The 16,656-nt window shown below is 52.4% G+C and overlaps 2 protein-coding genes across 33 annotated transcripts in view; both read left to right on the forward strand.

Moving 5' to 3' along the window:
• CAMK2G (calcium/calmodulin dependent protein kinase II gamma) overlaps nt 1-6,034 on the forward strand; it is a 62,261-nt gene extending 56,227 nt beyond the window's left edge. For 28 of the 31 annotated variants that reach the window (XM_031015076.3, XM_031015084.3, XM_031015078.3 and 25 more), the window contains 4 exons: nt 971-1,046; nt 1,406-1,500; nt 3,282-3,526; nt 4,024-6,034. In XM_031015076.3, coding sequence (XP_030870936.1) covers nt 971-1,046; nt 1,406-1,500; nt 3,282-3,514 — 404 coding nt within the window. In that variant the 3' untranslated portion in view covers nt 3,515-3,526; nt 4,024-6,034. Of the gene's footprint in view, nt 1-970; nt 1,047-1,405; nt 2,662-3,281; nt 3,527-4,023 lie in introns of those variants that run through there. The other 3 variants (XM_031015097.3, XM_055353427.2, XM_031015098.3) reach the window with 3 other exon arrangements.
• Nucleotides 6,035-6,638: 604 nt separating this feature from the next.
• NDST2 (N-deacetylase and N-sulfotransferase 2) lies at nt 6,639-16,607 on the forward strand. 2 transcript variants are annotated; one of them, XM_004049605.5, is made up of 15 exons: nt 6,639-7,037; nt 7,603-7,707; nt 9,783-11,127; nt 11,316-11,403; nt 11,698-11,852; nt 12,035-12,220; nt 12,481-12,609; nt 12,740-12,922; nt 13,648-13,744; nt 14,508-14,631; nt 14,776-14,950; nt 15,165-15,335; nt 15,443-15,552; nt 15,748-15,850; nt 15,948-16,607. In XM_004049605.5, exons 3-15 carry the CDS (start codon nt 10,123-10,125, stop codon nt 16,071-16,073), a joined length of 2,652 nt encoding a protein of 883 aa, XP_004049653.1. In that variant the 5' UTR covers nt 6,639-7,037; nt 7,603-7,707; nt 9,783-10,122; the 3' UTR covers nt 16,074-16,607. The 2 variants fall into 2 exon arrangements, with proteins under 2 accessions (XP_004049653.1, XP_055209379.1); XM_055353404.2 differs by lacking the exon at nt 15,948-16,607 and having other exon boundaries at nt 6,648-7,037; nt 15,443-15,515.
• The last annotated feature ends 49 nt before the right edge of the window (nt 16,608-16,656 follow it).

Here is a 16,656-nt window from a genome sequence, read left to right on the forward strand (position 1 = left end):
GCAGCCTTTTGCTCCTGTGAGGAAAGGGTTGTGGCCTGGCCCCGCCCAGGGCTCGGGTTAGGATGAGCCCAAGCTCAACCCAAGCTCTCCCTTACCCTGGTGGCAGCCCCTGCTGGTAGTGGCATTCCCTATAAGAGAAGCCCATGCCGGCAGGACATCACCAGCTGTCCCTTGGCTTGGGATGGGTTGGGGAGGAGGGCTCTGGAGGGCACCACCTCTGCCTGCCTGTCAGTCTGAGCCCTGTCTGGTTTTCCTGAGGAACACGTCCTGGCATGAGAGCTGGTGTGAAATGTGCAGCTTTCCCAAGCCTCGAGAGGTAAACGGAGCAGCCTCTCTGGTACAGGCTGTCCCAAGTTTTTACAGTTCTGGGATCATTTCTCCCAGAAAAGCCCTGTGGAGTTGAGCAGTGGGAAGCATCCATCCTAGGGTTCTGATGGTCCTTTGGCACCCCAGCCCTAGCTGGATTCTGCTGTCAGGCTACCTGTCGCCCAGGGCTGGGTCCTGGCCACTGAATGAGGGCTACGAGTGGGGGTGGTGATTGAGACCTGACTGAGCCCCTTCAGGTGAGAGAAGTAAATTGGGGGTGGAAGCAGCCTTATTGGGAGATGCTTGTGAGAGAGGCTGCTCATACAGGGGAGGGGCTCACAGCATTCACGATGTACCAGGCTCCTCACCTGTTAAAGGCAAGTGTGTTTTCTGCAACCTGGTTGTTGATGGAAAGGGAGGCAAAGGCCAAAGAACCATAACTAATGGCTGGGCTTCAGGAGAAAGTGGTCATTGTCTCTGCAGACTGCAGAGAGGGAGACGGGAGGGAAGGTGGGTTCGCTCTTCCTGCCAAGGGCCCTAGAGACAGAGAAGAGGGATGTCTTTGTCATAAGCGATCACAGGGGCCTCCTGAGTACTGGGGAGGGCTCTCTGTAACTTGGGAGGTTCCCCAGTAGGTAAATTGATGGATTTTTCTCCCCCACAGTGCGAAAACAGGAGATCATTAAGATTACAGAACAGCTGATTGAAGCCATCAACAATGGGGACTTTGAGGCCTACACGTAAGTAGAGACCCATTTTTTTTGTGACCTAAGTCATCTCCCAAGGCCTTCCCTGCTTCCAGACAACAATTAGGACCCTGGGGAAAGGGAGGTTGGACCTTGGGCAAAGTATCTGAGTTAAGCCCTCTCCTAAGCTGGGAGCCCTTCCAGGTAGATTCCCTGAGCTCACCCATGGTATCCTGGCAGTGGGCCGAAAGCACAGGGCTGAGTGGCTCAGCAGGCAGGCCTGGAAGATCTTTGCTGTCTTGTCTGGCATGGCCACAGGTAGCCTGCTGCTACTGGATAGACACCGCTGATAAGGAAGGAAGACAAGTCACTCCATAGAAGCCTGATAGGCTGCTTTTTTTTTTCTCCCTTAGGAAGATTTGTGATCCAGGCCTCACTTCCTTTGAGCCTGAGGCCCTTGGTAACCTCGTGGAGGGGATGGATTTCCATAAGTTTTACTTTGAGAACCGTGAGTGGGTTCGTGCTGCTGATATACTCCTGCCTGCCCCTTCACCCCTTTGTCTCTGTCTCCTGCTCACCTTCTCATCCCAGTTGCCCACTTTTCCCTTATTTGACCTTCGTGCTGCACTCCTACTCTGTATGCTTGTCCCCTTGTGCCCCGATGGTTGTAGACAGGCACCTTTGAAGGCCCTGCTCCTGAGCTCCAAGTGCCATTCGTTCTGCAGCTGCCTTGTGGCAGTGCCAGTCACCACAATCAAGCTCACTTATTTCTTGCCGGGCGCGGTGGCTTACGCCTGTAATCCCAGCACTTTGGGAAGCTGAGGCTGGCGGATCACGAGGTCAGGAGATCGAGGCCATCCTGGCTAACACGGTGAAACCCCATCTCTACTAAAAATACAAAAAATTAGCCGGGTGTGGTGGCGGCGCCTGTAATCCCAGCTACTCGGGTGGCTGAGGCAGGAGAATGGTGTGAACCTGGGAGGCAGAGCTTGCAGTGAGCCAAGATCAGGCCACTGCACTCCAGCCTGGGCAACAGAGCGAGACTCCATCTCAAAAAAAAAAAAAAAAATTATTTATTTAAGCCTCACCTCTTTCCAAGACGGATTGGAAGGAAACCCTTTGAGATTAGGTTGAGATGATCTTAGCACATAAGAACTAAGCTCTGTGTCTGCAGGTTTCACAATAGAGGAAATTAAAACCAGGATAAGAATGTGCAAACCAGGGCACTGTTGGTGATTTGCGAGATCGGAAGTTGTGGCTAGAATCTTCCTGACTATGGAGGAAGGCAGACGTCTTGTATAGGGGGTGGGGTGTACATTCTGGACAGTTCGTGGAAAATAAGGGGATAAGAAGCTGAATCATCACCCCCTCCCATCTTTCTCTCTGCTCTATGAGACCCTCCCCTTCCTTATTTTTATCTCTTCCCACTTTATGCTGGGCCTTCCCTATCCTGTCCTGAGTTATAGTTAGTCACTAACTTCTCCGCTGACTCCCACCCTTATCACATCTCAGCTACATATATAAACTCTCTGTTATCTTAGTAATTCTATTAGCCAGAAGCAATTCCAGAGTTTATATTAGTACTAGGAAGGTGTCATGTAGCCCCTGTCTAACATTTGAATTGAACTAAAATGTGAATCTCAATAAAAGCAACACGGTTTTCACAGCATGTGCTGATAATGGCAATCCAACTTCTTTTGCCTTTTCCCCAGAGAATCCTGGGAATATCCTGAGCTTGGTGCTTTGATGATTCTATTTCAGCTTTGGTGCCTTAAAAAAAAATTACAAATCAATTTTGAATGGTTTAAGTTCATGATTTTGTTCTGCAGCCCTAGCTAGGGGTGAGCCAAGCCTTATGAAATCTAAACTCAGCCTAACAGAATAGAAAATCTATAGGCTTTAGTTAAGAGTCACATGGTCCTGAGTTCAGGTGTGTGATTTGAGCAAATTATTCCTTGAGCCTATTTCCTCATCTTATAATGAAGAAAATATTATCCACCAAGAAATACAGCTCAGGCATGTAAAACCCCAGCACAATGCCTGATTAAAAGCGCAGCAGGTACTGTCATTGTTACCCATCTTTCTGTTCCTTTTGGATAAAGGAGACTAATGTAATGTGGCATCCTGGCCTCTGGAAGGCGTTCAGGGGTTCGGGGGTGGGGGGGGGCGGTACTTGGAGATTCTGGGAGTGGTTGCTTGGGAGATGGTAAGACTTGGAAGTGCAGGCTGGGAGGAAAATGCAGGTGCCCAGGCCTGATGTCCTCTTACCTACCCCACCCTGCCCTGCAGTCCTGTCCAAGAACAGCAAGCCTATCCATACCACCATCCTAAACCCACACGTCCACGTGATTGGGGAGGACGCAGCGTGCATCGCCTACATCCGCCTCACCCAGTACATCGACGGGCAGGGTCGGCCTCGCACCAGCCAGTCAGAAGAGACCCGGGTCTGGCACCGTCGGGATGGCAAGTGGCTCAATGTCCACTATCACTGCTCAGGGGCCCCTGCCGCACCGCTGCAGTGAGCTCAGCCACAGGTGCACCTGGTTGACAGGGGAGAGGGGCTGGAAGGGCCTGGGATAGGTGGGGTCAGAGGAAGAAGAGAAGGCTGGGAGGTGGTCCTGGGAGAGGAGGTGTGGGCCGTCCCAGAGGACTGGCAAAGCCTGGCAGAATGGTTGCAATAAGTTATGCTTGGAAATCAGACAGACTAGGGTCTGGCTCCGTGACTCCAAATTGGATGACCTCAGACAGGTTACTTCCCCTCCCTAAACTGTTTCCTTAGCTGTCAAAGAAAGGCAGAGAGTGGTGCCTACCTCATTTAATCATTGTGAGGATTAAGTAAGATACTATAAGTAAAGCACTTAGTTAGTGCTTAGCAAATGGGAGGCAGTTTTGTATTTAAGCATTAGCTTCACCCACTTTCCCCACCTTCTCAGGCCGACTTGGCCATGTGTTTAGCGTGCTAAAGTCGCTGGAACTCATCTGTGTGCTCATTGTCCTCTGTTCTGTTACCACATTCTGTCCTGTTTGACAGGGGCATTAGGAGATTCCAGCCGGAGGTCCAACCTTCGCAGCCAGTGGCTCTGGAGGGCCTGAGTGACAGCGGCAGTCCTGTTTGTTTGAGGTTTAAAACAATTCAATTACAAAAGCGGCAGCAGCCAATGCACGCCCCTGCATGCAGCCCTCCCGCCCGCCCTTCGTGTCTGTCTCTGCTGTACCGAGGTGTTTTTTACATTTAAGAAAAGAAAAGAAAAGAAAAGAAAAAAAGATTGTTTAAAAAAAAAGGAATCCGTACCATGATGCGTTTTAAAACCACCGACAGCCCTTGGGTTGGCAAGAAGGCAGGAGTATGTATGAGGTCCATCCTGGCATGAGCAGTGGCTCACCCACCGGCCTTGAAGAGGCGAGCTTGGCCTCTCTGGTCCCCATGGACTCAGGGGGACCAGGCAAGAACTCTGACAGAGCTTTGGGGGCCGTGATGTGATTGCAGCTCCTGAGGTGGCCTGCTTACCCCAGGTCTAGGAATGGACTTCTTTGGAACTTGCATAGGCGCCTAGAATGGGGCTGATGAGAACATCGTGACCATCAGACCTACTTGGGAGAGAACGCAGAGCTCCCAGCCTGCTGTGGAGGCAGCTGAGAAGTGGTGGCCTCAGGACTGAGAGCCCGGACGTTGCTGTACTGTCTTGTTTAGTGTAGAAGGGAAGAGAATTGGTGCTGCAGAAGTGTACCCGCCATGAAGCCGATGAGAAAACTCGTGTTAGTCTGACATGCACTCACTCATCCATTTCTATAGGATGCACAACGCATGTGGGCCCTAATATTGAGGCCTTATCCCTGCAGCTAGGAGGGGGAGGGGTTGTTGCTGCTTTGCTTCATGTTTTCTTCTAACCTGGCAAGGAGAGAGCCAGGCCCTGGTCAGGGCTCCCGTGCCGCCTTTGGCGGTTCTGTTTCTGTGCTGATCTGGACCATCTTTGTCTTGCCTTTTCACGGTAGTGGTCCCCATGCTGACCCTCATCTGGGCCTGGGCCCTCTGCCAAGTGCCCCTGTGGGATGGGAGGAGTGAGGCAGTGGGAGAAGAGGTGGTGGTCGTTTCTATGCATTCAGGCTGCCTTTGGGGCTGCCTCCCTTCTTATTCTTCCTTGCTGCACGTCCATCTCTTTTCCTGTCTTTGAGATTGACCTGACTACTCTGGCAAGAAGAAGAGGTATCCTTACAGAGGCCTCTTTACTGACCAACTGAAGTATAGACTTACTGCTGGACAATCTGCATGGGCATCACCCCTCCCCGCATGTAACCCAAAAGAGGTGTCCAGAGCCAAGGCTTCTACCTTCATTGTCCCTCTCTGTGCTCAAGGAGTTCCATTCCAGGAGGAAGAGATCTATACCCTAAGCAGATAGCAAAGAAGATAATGGAGGAGCAATTGGTCATGGCCTTGGTTTCCCTCAAAACAACGCTGCAGATTTATCTGCACAAACATCTCCACTTTTGGGGGAAAGGTGGGTAGATTCCAGTTCCCTGGACTACCTTCAGGAGGCACGAGAGCTGGGAGAAGAGGCAAAGCTACAGGTTTACTTGGGAGCCAGCTGAGAAGAGAGCAGACTCACAGGTGCTGGTGCTTGGATTTAGCCAGGCTCCTCCGAGCACCTCATGCATGTCCCAGCCCCTGGGCCCTAGCCCTTTCCTGCCCTGCAGTCTGCAGTGCCAGCACACAAATCCCTTCACCACAGGGTTTCGTTTTGCTGGCTTGAAGACAAATGGTCTTAGAATTCATTGAGACCCATAGCTTCATATGGCTGCTCCAGCCCCACTTCTTAGCATTCTTACTCCTCTTCTGGGGCTAATGTCAGCATCTATAGACAATAGACTATTAAAAAATCACCTTTTAAACAAGAAACGGAAGGCATTTGATGCAGAATTTTTGCATGACAACATAGAAATAATTTAAAAATAGTGTTTGTTCTGAATGTTGGTAGACCCTTCATAGCTTTGTTACAATGAAACCTTGAACTGAAAATATTTAATAAAATAACCTTTAAACAGTCCATTGTGTTACTGCTGTTGGAGGTTTACGGCCAGAGGCGTAGATTTTAGCAGCCTGGGTTACCAGGTTGGAGAGAGTACCTCCTCCTACTCCCTTTGGGTCCTTTTGAGAATAAAACTTCCTCATGCCTGTAATCCCAGTACTTTGGGAGGCCGAGGCGGGCGAATCACGAGGTCAGGAGTTCGAGACCAGCCTGGCTAATATGGTGAAACCCCGTCTCTACTAAAAAATACAAAAAATTTAGCTGGGCATAGTGGCGGGCGCCTGTAATCCCAGCTGCTCGGAAGGCTGAGGCAGGAGAATCGCTTGAACCTGGGAGGGGGAGGTTGCAGTGAGCCGAGGTCGCGCCACTGCACTCCAGCCCAGGCGACGGAGTGAGACTCCGTCTCAAAAAAAAAAAAAACAAAACTTCCTCATAAACAGCCTCCAACCAGCGCTGGGTGCTGCGGAGGCGACGCAGGGCGGGGAGGGAGGGTGAGTGCCCTGGGAGCCGGCTGAGGGCCTCGCCCCGCCCCTGGTCCCGCCTCCGGTTAGGCCGCTCCGCCTCTTCCCCTCCCCTTCCCCGAGTGGGCCGGCCCGGCTCCCCCTCCGCGGGGCTGAGTGGATGAGCCCAGGCCTGAGCCCGCCCCTGCTCCGAAGTCGTGGTCCCCGACGCTCGGCCGGCGGTGCCATCGCGCGGGGAGGAGGGGGTGCGCTTCGGGGCGCGGAGCCCGCCGTCTCGGAGGCCGCGGCTCGGCCCGGCACTGCGGAGGGCCGCTTGATTTCCCGGAACCCAGGTCGCGCGGCTGCTAGGGCCGGAGCCGGTGGATCCGAGCGGGTGCCACCAGCGGCGGCGCGCCGCCTCCCCCGGTGGGAGCGGTGGTTGGGCCAGGCTGCGGCAGAGCGTTCGCTCGGAGATGGCGGAGCAGCCGCGACGCGGCCCGTGGCCCCGAAAGCAGGGAAGCCGGGCAGCCCCGGGACGCAGCGGAGCCCGGGGACAGCGGGGACGCCGCCCAGTCCTCAGGGTGAGCCGCCCCTGAGGAGACCCCCCCCGCCCACGGTCGCGCTCAGGCCCCCCCAACAGACTCCCCTGGATGTTGCCACCATCACCATCCGCAGGGTCGTCCCGGGCGGCCCAGCGTGCGCCGCGCCCCGGGTCCTTTCTGCCGGCCTCCCTCAGAACTGCCTCGCTGCCCTCCGGACCGGGCGGGCTCTCTTCTTCCCGCAGGGCTCTCCCAGCCCAGAGGCTGTCTCGATGTCACCCCGGAGTCGCCGCCGCGCGCCCGTGGCCCCTTCCCCTTTGGTGTCCCACATCCGGTGCGCTCTTCGCATCCACCTGTGCCCCCGTCTCCTCTCGGCGGGGCCCCTCCACTCGCCAGCCCCGGGCCCCCTCGGCGCCCGCAGCCTCCGCGCCGCTGCTCCGGCCGTCCCGGCCTCCCCAAGTCCGGGCCCGGCCCCCGTCTGGCTTCGCCGTCCTCAGAGACCTCCCGCACACACCCACCCCGCCCAGCCCTGCTGGCCCTCAGTGTTCACTGGCCCGGCCTGCGGCGCTCCCGGCGCCCCTTCCCTAAACCTTGCTGCTTCTTCCAGGTATGAAGCTAAAATGCAGCGGCTAAGAACGCGGCTCTGGAGCTTGACAGGCCTGACTTCGAATCCCAGCCCTCCCACCAACTGAGCTGTGTGATCCTGGGCAAGGTTCTAAGCTTCTCTGAGTTACTCATATGTGAAATGGGGATAATGGAGCATGTACCTTTTCCCTACCTCTTAGGGCTGGTGTGAAGATTAAATATATGTGAAGCTCTTAGAAGAATGGCTGGCAAGTTGTAATTTCTCAAATACGGGGTGATACACCCTGAGTATCAACTTCCCGTCAGTGACCTCCTCACTACAATGTTTTCTCTAAAGTTGCATCAAATTCTTAGCATTCACCCCTTCCCGTCACCATTTTGATCCTCTCCCCCAGCTGTCTTCTCGTGTCGTTTTACCTAGGCCAAAGCTGAACTGTTTTATTTTTATTTTTTATTTTTTATTTTTTGAGCCGGAGTCTCGCTCTGTCACCCAGGCTGGAGTACAGTGGCACAATCTCAGCTCACTGCAATTTCCGCCTCCCACGTTCAAGTGATTCTCCTGCCTCAGCCTCCTGAGTAGCTGGGACTACAGGCGCCCACCACCACGCCCATCTAATTTTTGTATTTTTAGTAGAGACGGGGCTTCACCATGTTGGCTAGGCTGGTCTCGAACTCCTGACCTCAAGTGATCACCCACTTCGGCCTTTCACAGTGCTGGAATTACAGGCGTGAGGCACCACGCCTGTCCTGAACTGTTTTTAAATCATCTCTGTCAATTCTGAAGGACCTCGGCTCTGCCTTATCACCCCTGAGATGTGTTTGGGGGTGGGTGGTAGAGAGGGATTGCCAGCCTTACAAGGAGGCTGAGTGGGGATAGTGACAATAAAGCTTACAGAAGCAGTCGATTTAAGAAAAAGAACAGACTCAGGAGGCTGAGGCCGGAGGATTGTCTGACCCCAGGAGTTCAAGACCAGCCTGGGCAACATAACAAGACCCCCATCTCTAAAAAAAAATTAAAAATTAGTAGGGTGTGGTGGTGCAAAGCTGTAGTCCCAGCTACATGGGAGGCTGAGGTGGGAGGATCACTTGAGCCCAGGAGTTTGAAGCTGCAGTAGGCTATGATCACACCAGCACACTGTATCCTGGGTGACAGAGCAAGACTCCATCTAAAAATAATAAAAGAGATCCCCAAAATTAGACCTCCTTAAAACTGTTTTCTGATCACACTGTCCTTTTTCCTTCTCTCATTGTTTGGATGTGACTTAAGCTCCTGTTGCTCTCTGTCATCCAGTCCTTACTCAAGTTGTTCTGTTTGTGTAACTGGACTCAATACCTCATGTCTCTCCGGGCTAGCTCAGGGACTCTTCTGAGCTGTTTAGGAATAGGGTTGTAGAACTACCTAGGCTAAGTTAGGAAGGAGAAGTAGAGTGGACTCAGCTGTATGGCTTTTCTCAGCACCCAGTGTGTGGCCTGCTCAGGGGTTACATTTTTATCTCCTGACTGGCAAAGTTGAGGTGAAGGTCAGGGGCAGGTAATGTTTCACAAGCAACGGGTAAGGGAGTCCCTAATTTCTGGGTCTGGAAACTGGTAGAATGATTACCTATCATGAGGATTGCTCTTTCCTTTTGAACTCCCCCACCATAGTGTCCACCTGACTGCAAGTTCGTTAAAGCTGTTGGCTGTGATATTGGGTTTGATTGATGAGAAGATTAACAGACTCATGAGTTCCTTATCTGATATTTTGTTGGAGCATGGGACTTCTGAAGACTTCCGGGGCTTTCCGTCCCTTCCTCACAGAAAGATCAGAGCTGTTGCTGGCTGCCAGCTGCTCAGTCATGGGCTAGGAACTCCTTTCAGAGCAGGCCTGTTTTTAGCCTTCTAGGATATTTAGCCTCTTGTTGATGGGAGATTTGTTCCTTTCTATCATTTGCATATACTGCTCCATCTCTGAGCTTTGCTTAGAGAGGAGAATTTGGACATTCATTTGGGTATTCTAAGAAAGGGAAAGGGAACAAGCTGTGAAGCTAAGGTATAGGACTCAGCTTGTAGATTCTCCTAGAGGAAACTTTTTTTTTTTTTTTTTTTTTTTTTTGAGAACAGATTATCCAGTAAGCAGGAGGTAAGAGAGATGGGATGGGGAGGAGAATGGATTAATGACAATTTCAGAGGGAGGAGTAACCCACTGATTTCTCTGTCTTACAGGTAGAGGGGAAGAGATTGAACTTTGCTGACCTTTGATGTGAGGCGCTCAGCCAGGGCCAAGGGGAGAGCCTGGCAAGATTTGCAGCCTGAAGCCATGGGCCAGGGGGCCATGGTGACCTGAGACAAGTGGACTCTGTATAGTTGCCCCCTGCTTCCCCTTCTACCTCCCCTACCCTATGCTAAGGGGACTCGTCTCCACCTCGTAAGGAAACTCCCCAAGGGAATCCCCGTCCCCTATTTTCCTATCCTTCTACCCTTCCAAGACAGTCCTAGCCTATAGAATTCCTACCTCCCATCCCCTGAGGTGGTCCCCATTCCTCCCTCCCTTCCTCCCCCCGCCATGCTCCAGTTGTGGAAGGTGGTACGCCCAGCTCGGCAGCTGGAACTGCACCGCCTCATACTGCTGCTGATCGCTTTCAGCCTGGGCTCCATGGGCTTCCTGGCTTATTATGTGTCCACCAGCCCTAAGGCCAAGGAACCCTTGCCCCTGCCCTTGGGAGACTGCAGCAGCGGTGGGGCAGCTGGTCCTGGCCCTGCACGGCCTCCAGTTCCACCTCGGCCCCCCAGGCCTCCAGAGACAGCTCGAACTGAACCCGTGGTCCTTGTGTTTGTGGAGAGTGCATACTCACAGCTGGGGCAGGAAATTGTGGCCATCCTGGAGTCTAGTCGTTTTCGTTATAGCACTGAGTTGGCACCTGGCCGAGGGGACATGCCCACATTGACTGATAATACCCATGGCCGCTATGTCTTGGTCATTTATGAGAACCTGCTCAAGTATGTCAACCTGGATGCCTGGAGTCGGGAACTGCTAGACCGGTACTGCGTGGAGTATGGTGTGGGCATCATTGGCTTTTTCCGAGCCCACGAGCACAGCCTACTGAGCGCCCAGCTCAAGGGCTTTCCCCTTTTTTTACACTCAAACTTGGGGCTCCGGGACTACCAAGTGAATCCTTCTGCCCCGCTACTGCATCTCACACGCCCCAGCCGCCTAGAACCAGGGCCACTGCCTGGTGATGACTGGACCATTTTCCAATCCAATCATAGTACATATGAACCAGTGCTTCTTGCCAGCCTTCGGCCAGCTGAGCCCCCAGTGCCAGGACCAGTTCTTCGTCGGGCCCGGCTTCCCACTGTGGTACAGGACCTGGGGCTTCATGATGGCATCCAGCGGGTGCTCTTTGGACATGGCCTTTCCTTCTGGCTCCACAAACTTATCTTCGTTGATGCTGTTGCATACCTCACTGGCAAGCGCCTCTGCCTGGACCTTGACCGCTACATCTTGGTAGACATCGATGACATCTTTGTGGGCAAGGAAGGGACCCGCATGAAGGTGGCTGATGTTGAGGTCAGTCTTGTTACTTAATTTTTTTTCTTAGAAGCTATTCACACTCTGGCCTATCAGACTCCCTTCCTTGATTCTGAGCTTGTCATAGGTACACTCCCTGCCTTTCCAGGCAGGAAGAATGCTACTTCTCATGTATTTCCTGTTCAGTCTGCTCTCCTGATTTCTCTTGTCCCTGCTACTCTTCCCAGGCTCTGTTGACCACCCAGAACAAACTCAGGACCTTAGTTCCCAACTTCACCTTCAACTTGGGCTTCTCGGGCAAGTTCTATCATACTGGTGAGCTTATTCCCCTACTCCTTTGGCATATCATAGCTTGACCTGTCCCTTCACTGTCCACCTCCCTGGGCAGACAAGTTGGAGAAAAGGGTCAAGGTTTGGGGTCAGACTGCTGTGAGGAGCTAGTGGTGGGCATGAATTTAGGTTCGCATGGGTGGCTGGATGGCAAGTTGGCAGTGGGGCAAATAGAAAGTCTTAGGCAAGGATCAGGGATGGAAGGTGGTCAGTGTTGTTACAAAATAAAGGAGGGAACGGGCTGACTGGCTGTGGTCAGTGGTCAGCGTGTGGTCATAGGGACAGAGGAGGAGGATGCAGGGGACGACATGCTGCTGAAGCACCGCAAAGAGTTCTGGTGGTTCCCCCACATGTGGAGCCACATGCAGCCACACCTGTTCCACAATCGCTCCGTGCTGGCTGACCAGATGAGGCTCAACAAACAGTTTGCTCTGGTGAGACCCTTGGATCTCTTCCCCATAATTTCTCCCAGCCATGCTTCCTTTTCTACCTTCCCCTAATGGGCTACCCTTTTCCTATCCTTTGCGTTTTTCTTTATTTGGAGGCTTCCCCACCCTCTTTACCCGCTACTCCCCAAACCTCACCAGGTCCTGGTGAGAGTCTATGCCATTCCCAGGAGCATGGGATTCCCACGGACCTGGGGTATGCTGTGGCCCCCCACCACTCGGGTGTGTACCCCATCCACACGCAGCTCTATGAGGCCTGGAAATCCGTGTGGGGCATCCAGGTGACCAGCACTGAGGAGTATCCCCATCTCCGCCCTGCCCGCTACCGCCGTGGCTTCATTCACAATGGCATTATGGTGAGGGACTCCCAATACAGGCTTGAATCAAACTCTAACATTTAGACAGCTTTCAACATGCATTGACCTATGTTCTCTATCAACTGCCAGTCCAAGTATGGGGGTACATAATTGGGGGTAGAAAGGTGAAAAAATTTTAACACCCTCAGTAAGAGCTTTATTGCTGTAACTTCAGACTCAGTCCTCTATAAATGCCAGTGTCCTCCATCTACTTCTCATTCTATCTTTCAAATCTCATCTGTTTTTTCTTTTCCCTCCAGGTGCTGCCCCGGCAGACATGTGGCCTCTTCACTCACACAATCTTCTATAATGAGTATCCTGGAGGCTCTCGTGAACTAGACCGGAGCATCCGAGGTGGAGAGCTCTTTCTGACGGTGCTGCTTAATCCGGTAAGGTGCTGAGAGGAAGGGCTAGAAGATTGGAGAGCCAAGGTGTTTGCAGGCTGGGACCTTTATTCACCAAGGCTAATTCAGAGGTGGGGTAGGCTCTCCAAATCTGACATGCAGGTACCCCTTACAGATCAGCATCTTTATGACCCATCTGTCCAATTATGGAAATGACCGGCTGGGCCTATACACCTTTGAGAGCTTGGTGCGCTTCCTCCAGTGTTGGACACGGCTGCGCCTACAGACCCTTCCTCCTGTCCCGCTTGCACAGAAGTACTTTGAACTTTTCCCTCAGGAGCGAAGCCCCCTTTGGCAGGTAAAGGTGGAGCTCAGTCTGATGAGAGACATGATAGGGGTGGGGTGTTTTTTGTTGTTGTTGTTGTTGTTTTGAGACAGTATCTCGCTCTGTCACCCAGGCTAGAGTACAATGGCACAATCTCTGCTCATTGCAACCTCCACCTCCTAGGTTCAAGCGATTCTCCTGCCTCAGCCTCCCTAGTAGCTGGGATTACACGCACCCGCCACCACGCCCGGCTAATTTTTTGGATGTTTAGTAGAGACGGGGTTTCACCATGTTGGTCAGGCTGGTCTCGAACTCCTGACTGCAGGTGATCCGCCCGCCTCAGCCTCCCAAAGTGCTGGGATTACATATGTGAGCCACTGCGCCCAGCCGGGGTGGGGGTTTAAGAGAAGACTAGGCCAGGCCGGGCACGGTGGCTTATGCCTGTAATCCCAGCACTTTGGGAGGCCGAGGCAGGCAGATCACCTGAGGTCAGGAGTCTGAGACCAACCTGACCAACTTGGAGAAACCCTGTCTCTACTAAAAACACAAAATTAGCTGGACATGGTGGCACATGCCTATAATCCCAACTACTCAGAAGGCTGAGGCAAGAGAATTGCTTGAACCCAGGAGGCGGAGATTGCAGTGAGCCGAGATCATGCATTGCACTCCAGCCTGGGCAACAAGAACGAGACTCCGTCTCAAAAAAAAAAAAAAAAAAAAAAAAATAGGCCTTTTCTGATTATTGGCCCTGGCTTCAGAATCCCTGTGATGACAAGAGGCACAAAGATATCTGGTCCAAGGAGAAAACCTGTGATCGTCTCCCGAAGTTCCTCATTGTGGGACCCCAGAAAACAGGTGAAGTATCCTTAGCTAACTTCTCTTGCCCTGCCTTAAACCCAAAGGATCCTTTTGTCAAGGAACTCTCTTCTCTATCCAGGTAATCACAGGAATGAAAAAAGTATTTTTAATTTTAATAAAATTTTTTTTTTTTTTTTTTGAGATAAGAGTCTCACTTCTTTGCCCAGGCTGGAGCGCAGTGGCACGATCTCAGCTCACTACAACCTCCACCTCCCAGGTTCAGGCAATTCTGCTCAGCTTCCCCAGTAGCTGGGATTACAGGCAGGTGCCACCACGCCTGGCTAATTTTTGTATTTTTAGTAGAGATGGGGTTTCACCATGTTGGCCAGGCTGGTCTCAAACTCCTGACCTCAAGTGATCCGCCTGCCTTGGCCTCCCAAAGTGCTGGGATTACAGGCATGAGCCACCGCACCCGGCCTTAATTTGAATTTTTAAGAGAGAAAAAAAGGAACTCCTTTTATACCCACCCCTCATTGATCCAGTCTCTTGAGGCAGTGATTCTTAACCCTGGTTGTATATCAGAATCATCTGTGGTGTTTTTACAAGATCACAAGTCATTCTTGTGCACAGTTAAAGCAGAAAACCACTGTTTTAGCCCTTCCCTGGGCCTCTCTCAGACTTGCCTCCTATCATTGTAGTTTGGCCATAGGGGATTTTCCTACCCAGAGTGGTTATTTTTTCACTTCCTTCAAGCTTATGCTGTTGAGCTGGCTTCCCTCCCACAATGGCTGCCTGAAGGTGGTCTTTCTCTCCCATTTAGGGACTACAGCTATTCACTTCTTCCTGAGCCTGCACCCAGCTGTAACTAGCAGCTTCCCTAGCCCCAGCACATTTGAGGAGATTCAGTTCTTCAACGGCCCTAATTACCACAAGGGTATTGACTGGTGAGACTGGGCCCCATTTGAATGTTTCTCAGAAGAACACTCCCTTCCCCCAAAATACCCCATTCCAGCTTCCCTCAGCACAGACTTCTGGCCATTTCACTCTGCATATTTTTCTGCTTCTCTCTCTTTTGTGCTACTTCCTAGGTACATGGATTTCTTCCCTGTTCCTTCCAATGCCAGCACTGATTTCCTATTTGAAAAAAGTGCCACCTACTTTGACTCAGAAGTTGTACCACGGCGGGGGGCTGCCCTCCTGCCACGAGCCAAGATCATCACAGTGCTCACCAACCCTGCTGACAGGGCCTACTCCTGGTACCAGGTCTGCCTGAAGCTAGGGACACACAGGCTAAAGGTTGGGGGGAGGGGGGAGGGGACAGTGACTGCTAGAGAGGGAGAAAGGAGTGAGGTTTGAGAAACTTAACTAGTGCCTTGGGGACGGGTACCCGTGCTGTGCTGTCTGTCTCCAGACCAAGCGTAAGGGCAGAATACTGTCAAATCACCAGTCCTTCACCTTCCTTCTCTTTGTCCTTCAGCATCAGCGAGCCCATGGAGACCCAGTTGCTCTGAACTATACCTTCTATCAGGTGATTTCAGCCTCCTCCCAGACCCCTCTGGCACTACGCTCCCTGCAGAACCGCTGTCTTGTCCCTGGCTACTATTCTACCCATCTACAACGCTGGCTGACTTACTACCCCTCTGGACAGGTATAATCCCCACAAGAGCCCTCAGTGGGGTTCCCCTTCCCCTCTTCTTCCCATCAGCCCAGAGGCTTCTTAGGAATATAGAGGGAACCACATCCCTGTCCCTTTAGTTGCTGATTGTGGATGGGCAAGAGCTGCGTACCAACCCAGCAGCCTCAATGGAGAGCATCCAGAAGTTCCTGGGTATCACACCCTTTCTGAACTACACACGGACCCTCAGGTGGGAGAGCATGACCCAGGGGAGGAGTACTGTATGGGAAATGGGGAAGCAGGTTGACTATGTCTGTTAGAGACATAGATTTACTCTGTCTCACAAGGAGAGACATGTCCCTGTGGGCAGGGAAGGGCATTGTGCATTTATGGAACTTGAGTTTCTCTTTTCCCTGCCACCTCATGGCCTCTTCCTGTTGAGCAGGTTTGATGATGATAAGGGATTTTGGTGCCAGGGACTTGAAGGTGGTAAGACTCGCTGTCTAGGCCGGAGCAAAGGCCGGAGGTATCCAGATATGGACACTGAGGTAAGTAAAGCCAGGGGCAGGGGAATCCCTTTCCACTTCCAGGATCTGATTCTGTGTCCCACTTCTTACCATTTCTGCCTTCATTTTCTCCTGTCAGTCCCGTCTTTTCCTTACGGATTTTTTCCGGAACCATAATTTGGAGTTGTCGAAGCTGCTGAGCCGGCTTGGACAGCCAGTGCCCTCATGGCTTCGGGAAGAACTGCAGCATTCCAGTCTGGGCTGATGTCCCAGCCTCCCATACCAGCAAAATGCCCCCTGCTTCCCTAAGGGGCAGGTCCAGAGCAGGGCCCACAAGGGGGATTAGAGTGGCCTGGCCCCTCCCCCTCTACCTCAGTAGCCCCCAGGCCTGAGATGGCTGAGAAGGGAAGGGTATCCTTTTCCCATAGTTCTGGGGCAAATAAAGGGGCTTCCTTTGGTACCCCACATAATAGTGCTAGGTACCCTTGACCCATCATCTTGGGAGGTGGGGAGGAATGAGAGGGTCCAGGCAGGGTGTAGGGGAATGTATTAGTCCAATGAGATTTCCCTCTTCATCCGCAGCAGTGTATCTATCTATACCTGGCTATGGGAGAGACCCCTTGCATGGGAGGGACCCCTTGCTATGGCCCCTTTAGCCAGGCAGTGGGATCTACCTGTGGCCCGGTCTCCCTAATGTCATTCACATTGAATGGGGATGAGGTCGGACAGTGGCTCATAGAGCCGAGTATGAGCCCTAGCTGTGGGCTAGAAATGTCCTTAATAAACATCCTTATTTTTCTGTTTTGTCTGCCTCCCTGGAGTGGGAAAAACCTAGACTAAAGCAAGTG

Source organism: Gorilla gorilla, chromosome 8, assembly GCF_029281585.2.
Source record: "Gorilla gorilla gorilla isolate KB3781 chromosome 8, NHGRI_mGorGor1-v2.1_pri, whole genome shotgun sequence".
NCBI classification, from domain to species: Eukaryota; Metazoa; Chordata; class Mammalia; order Primates; family Hominidae; genus Gorilla; species Gorilla gorilla.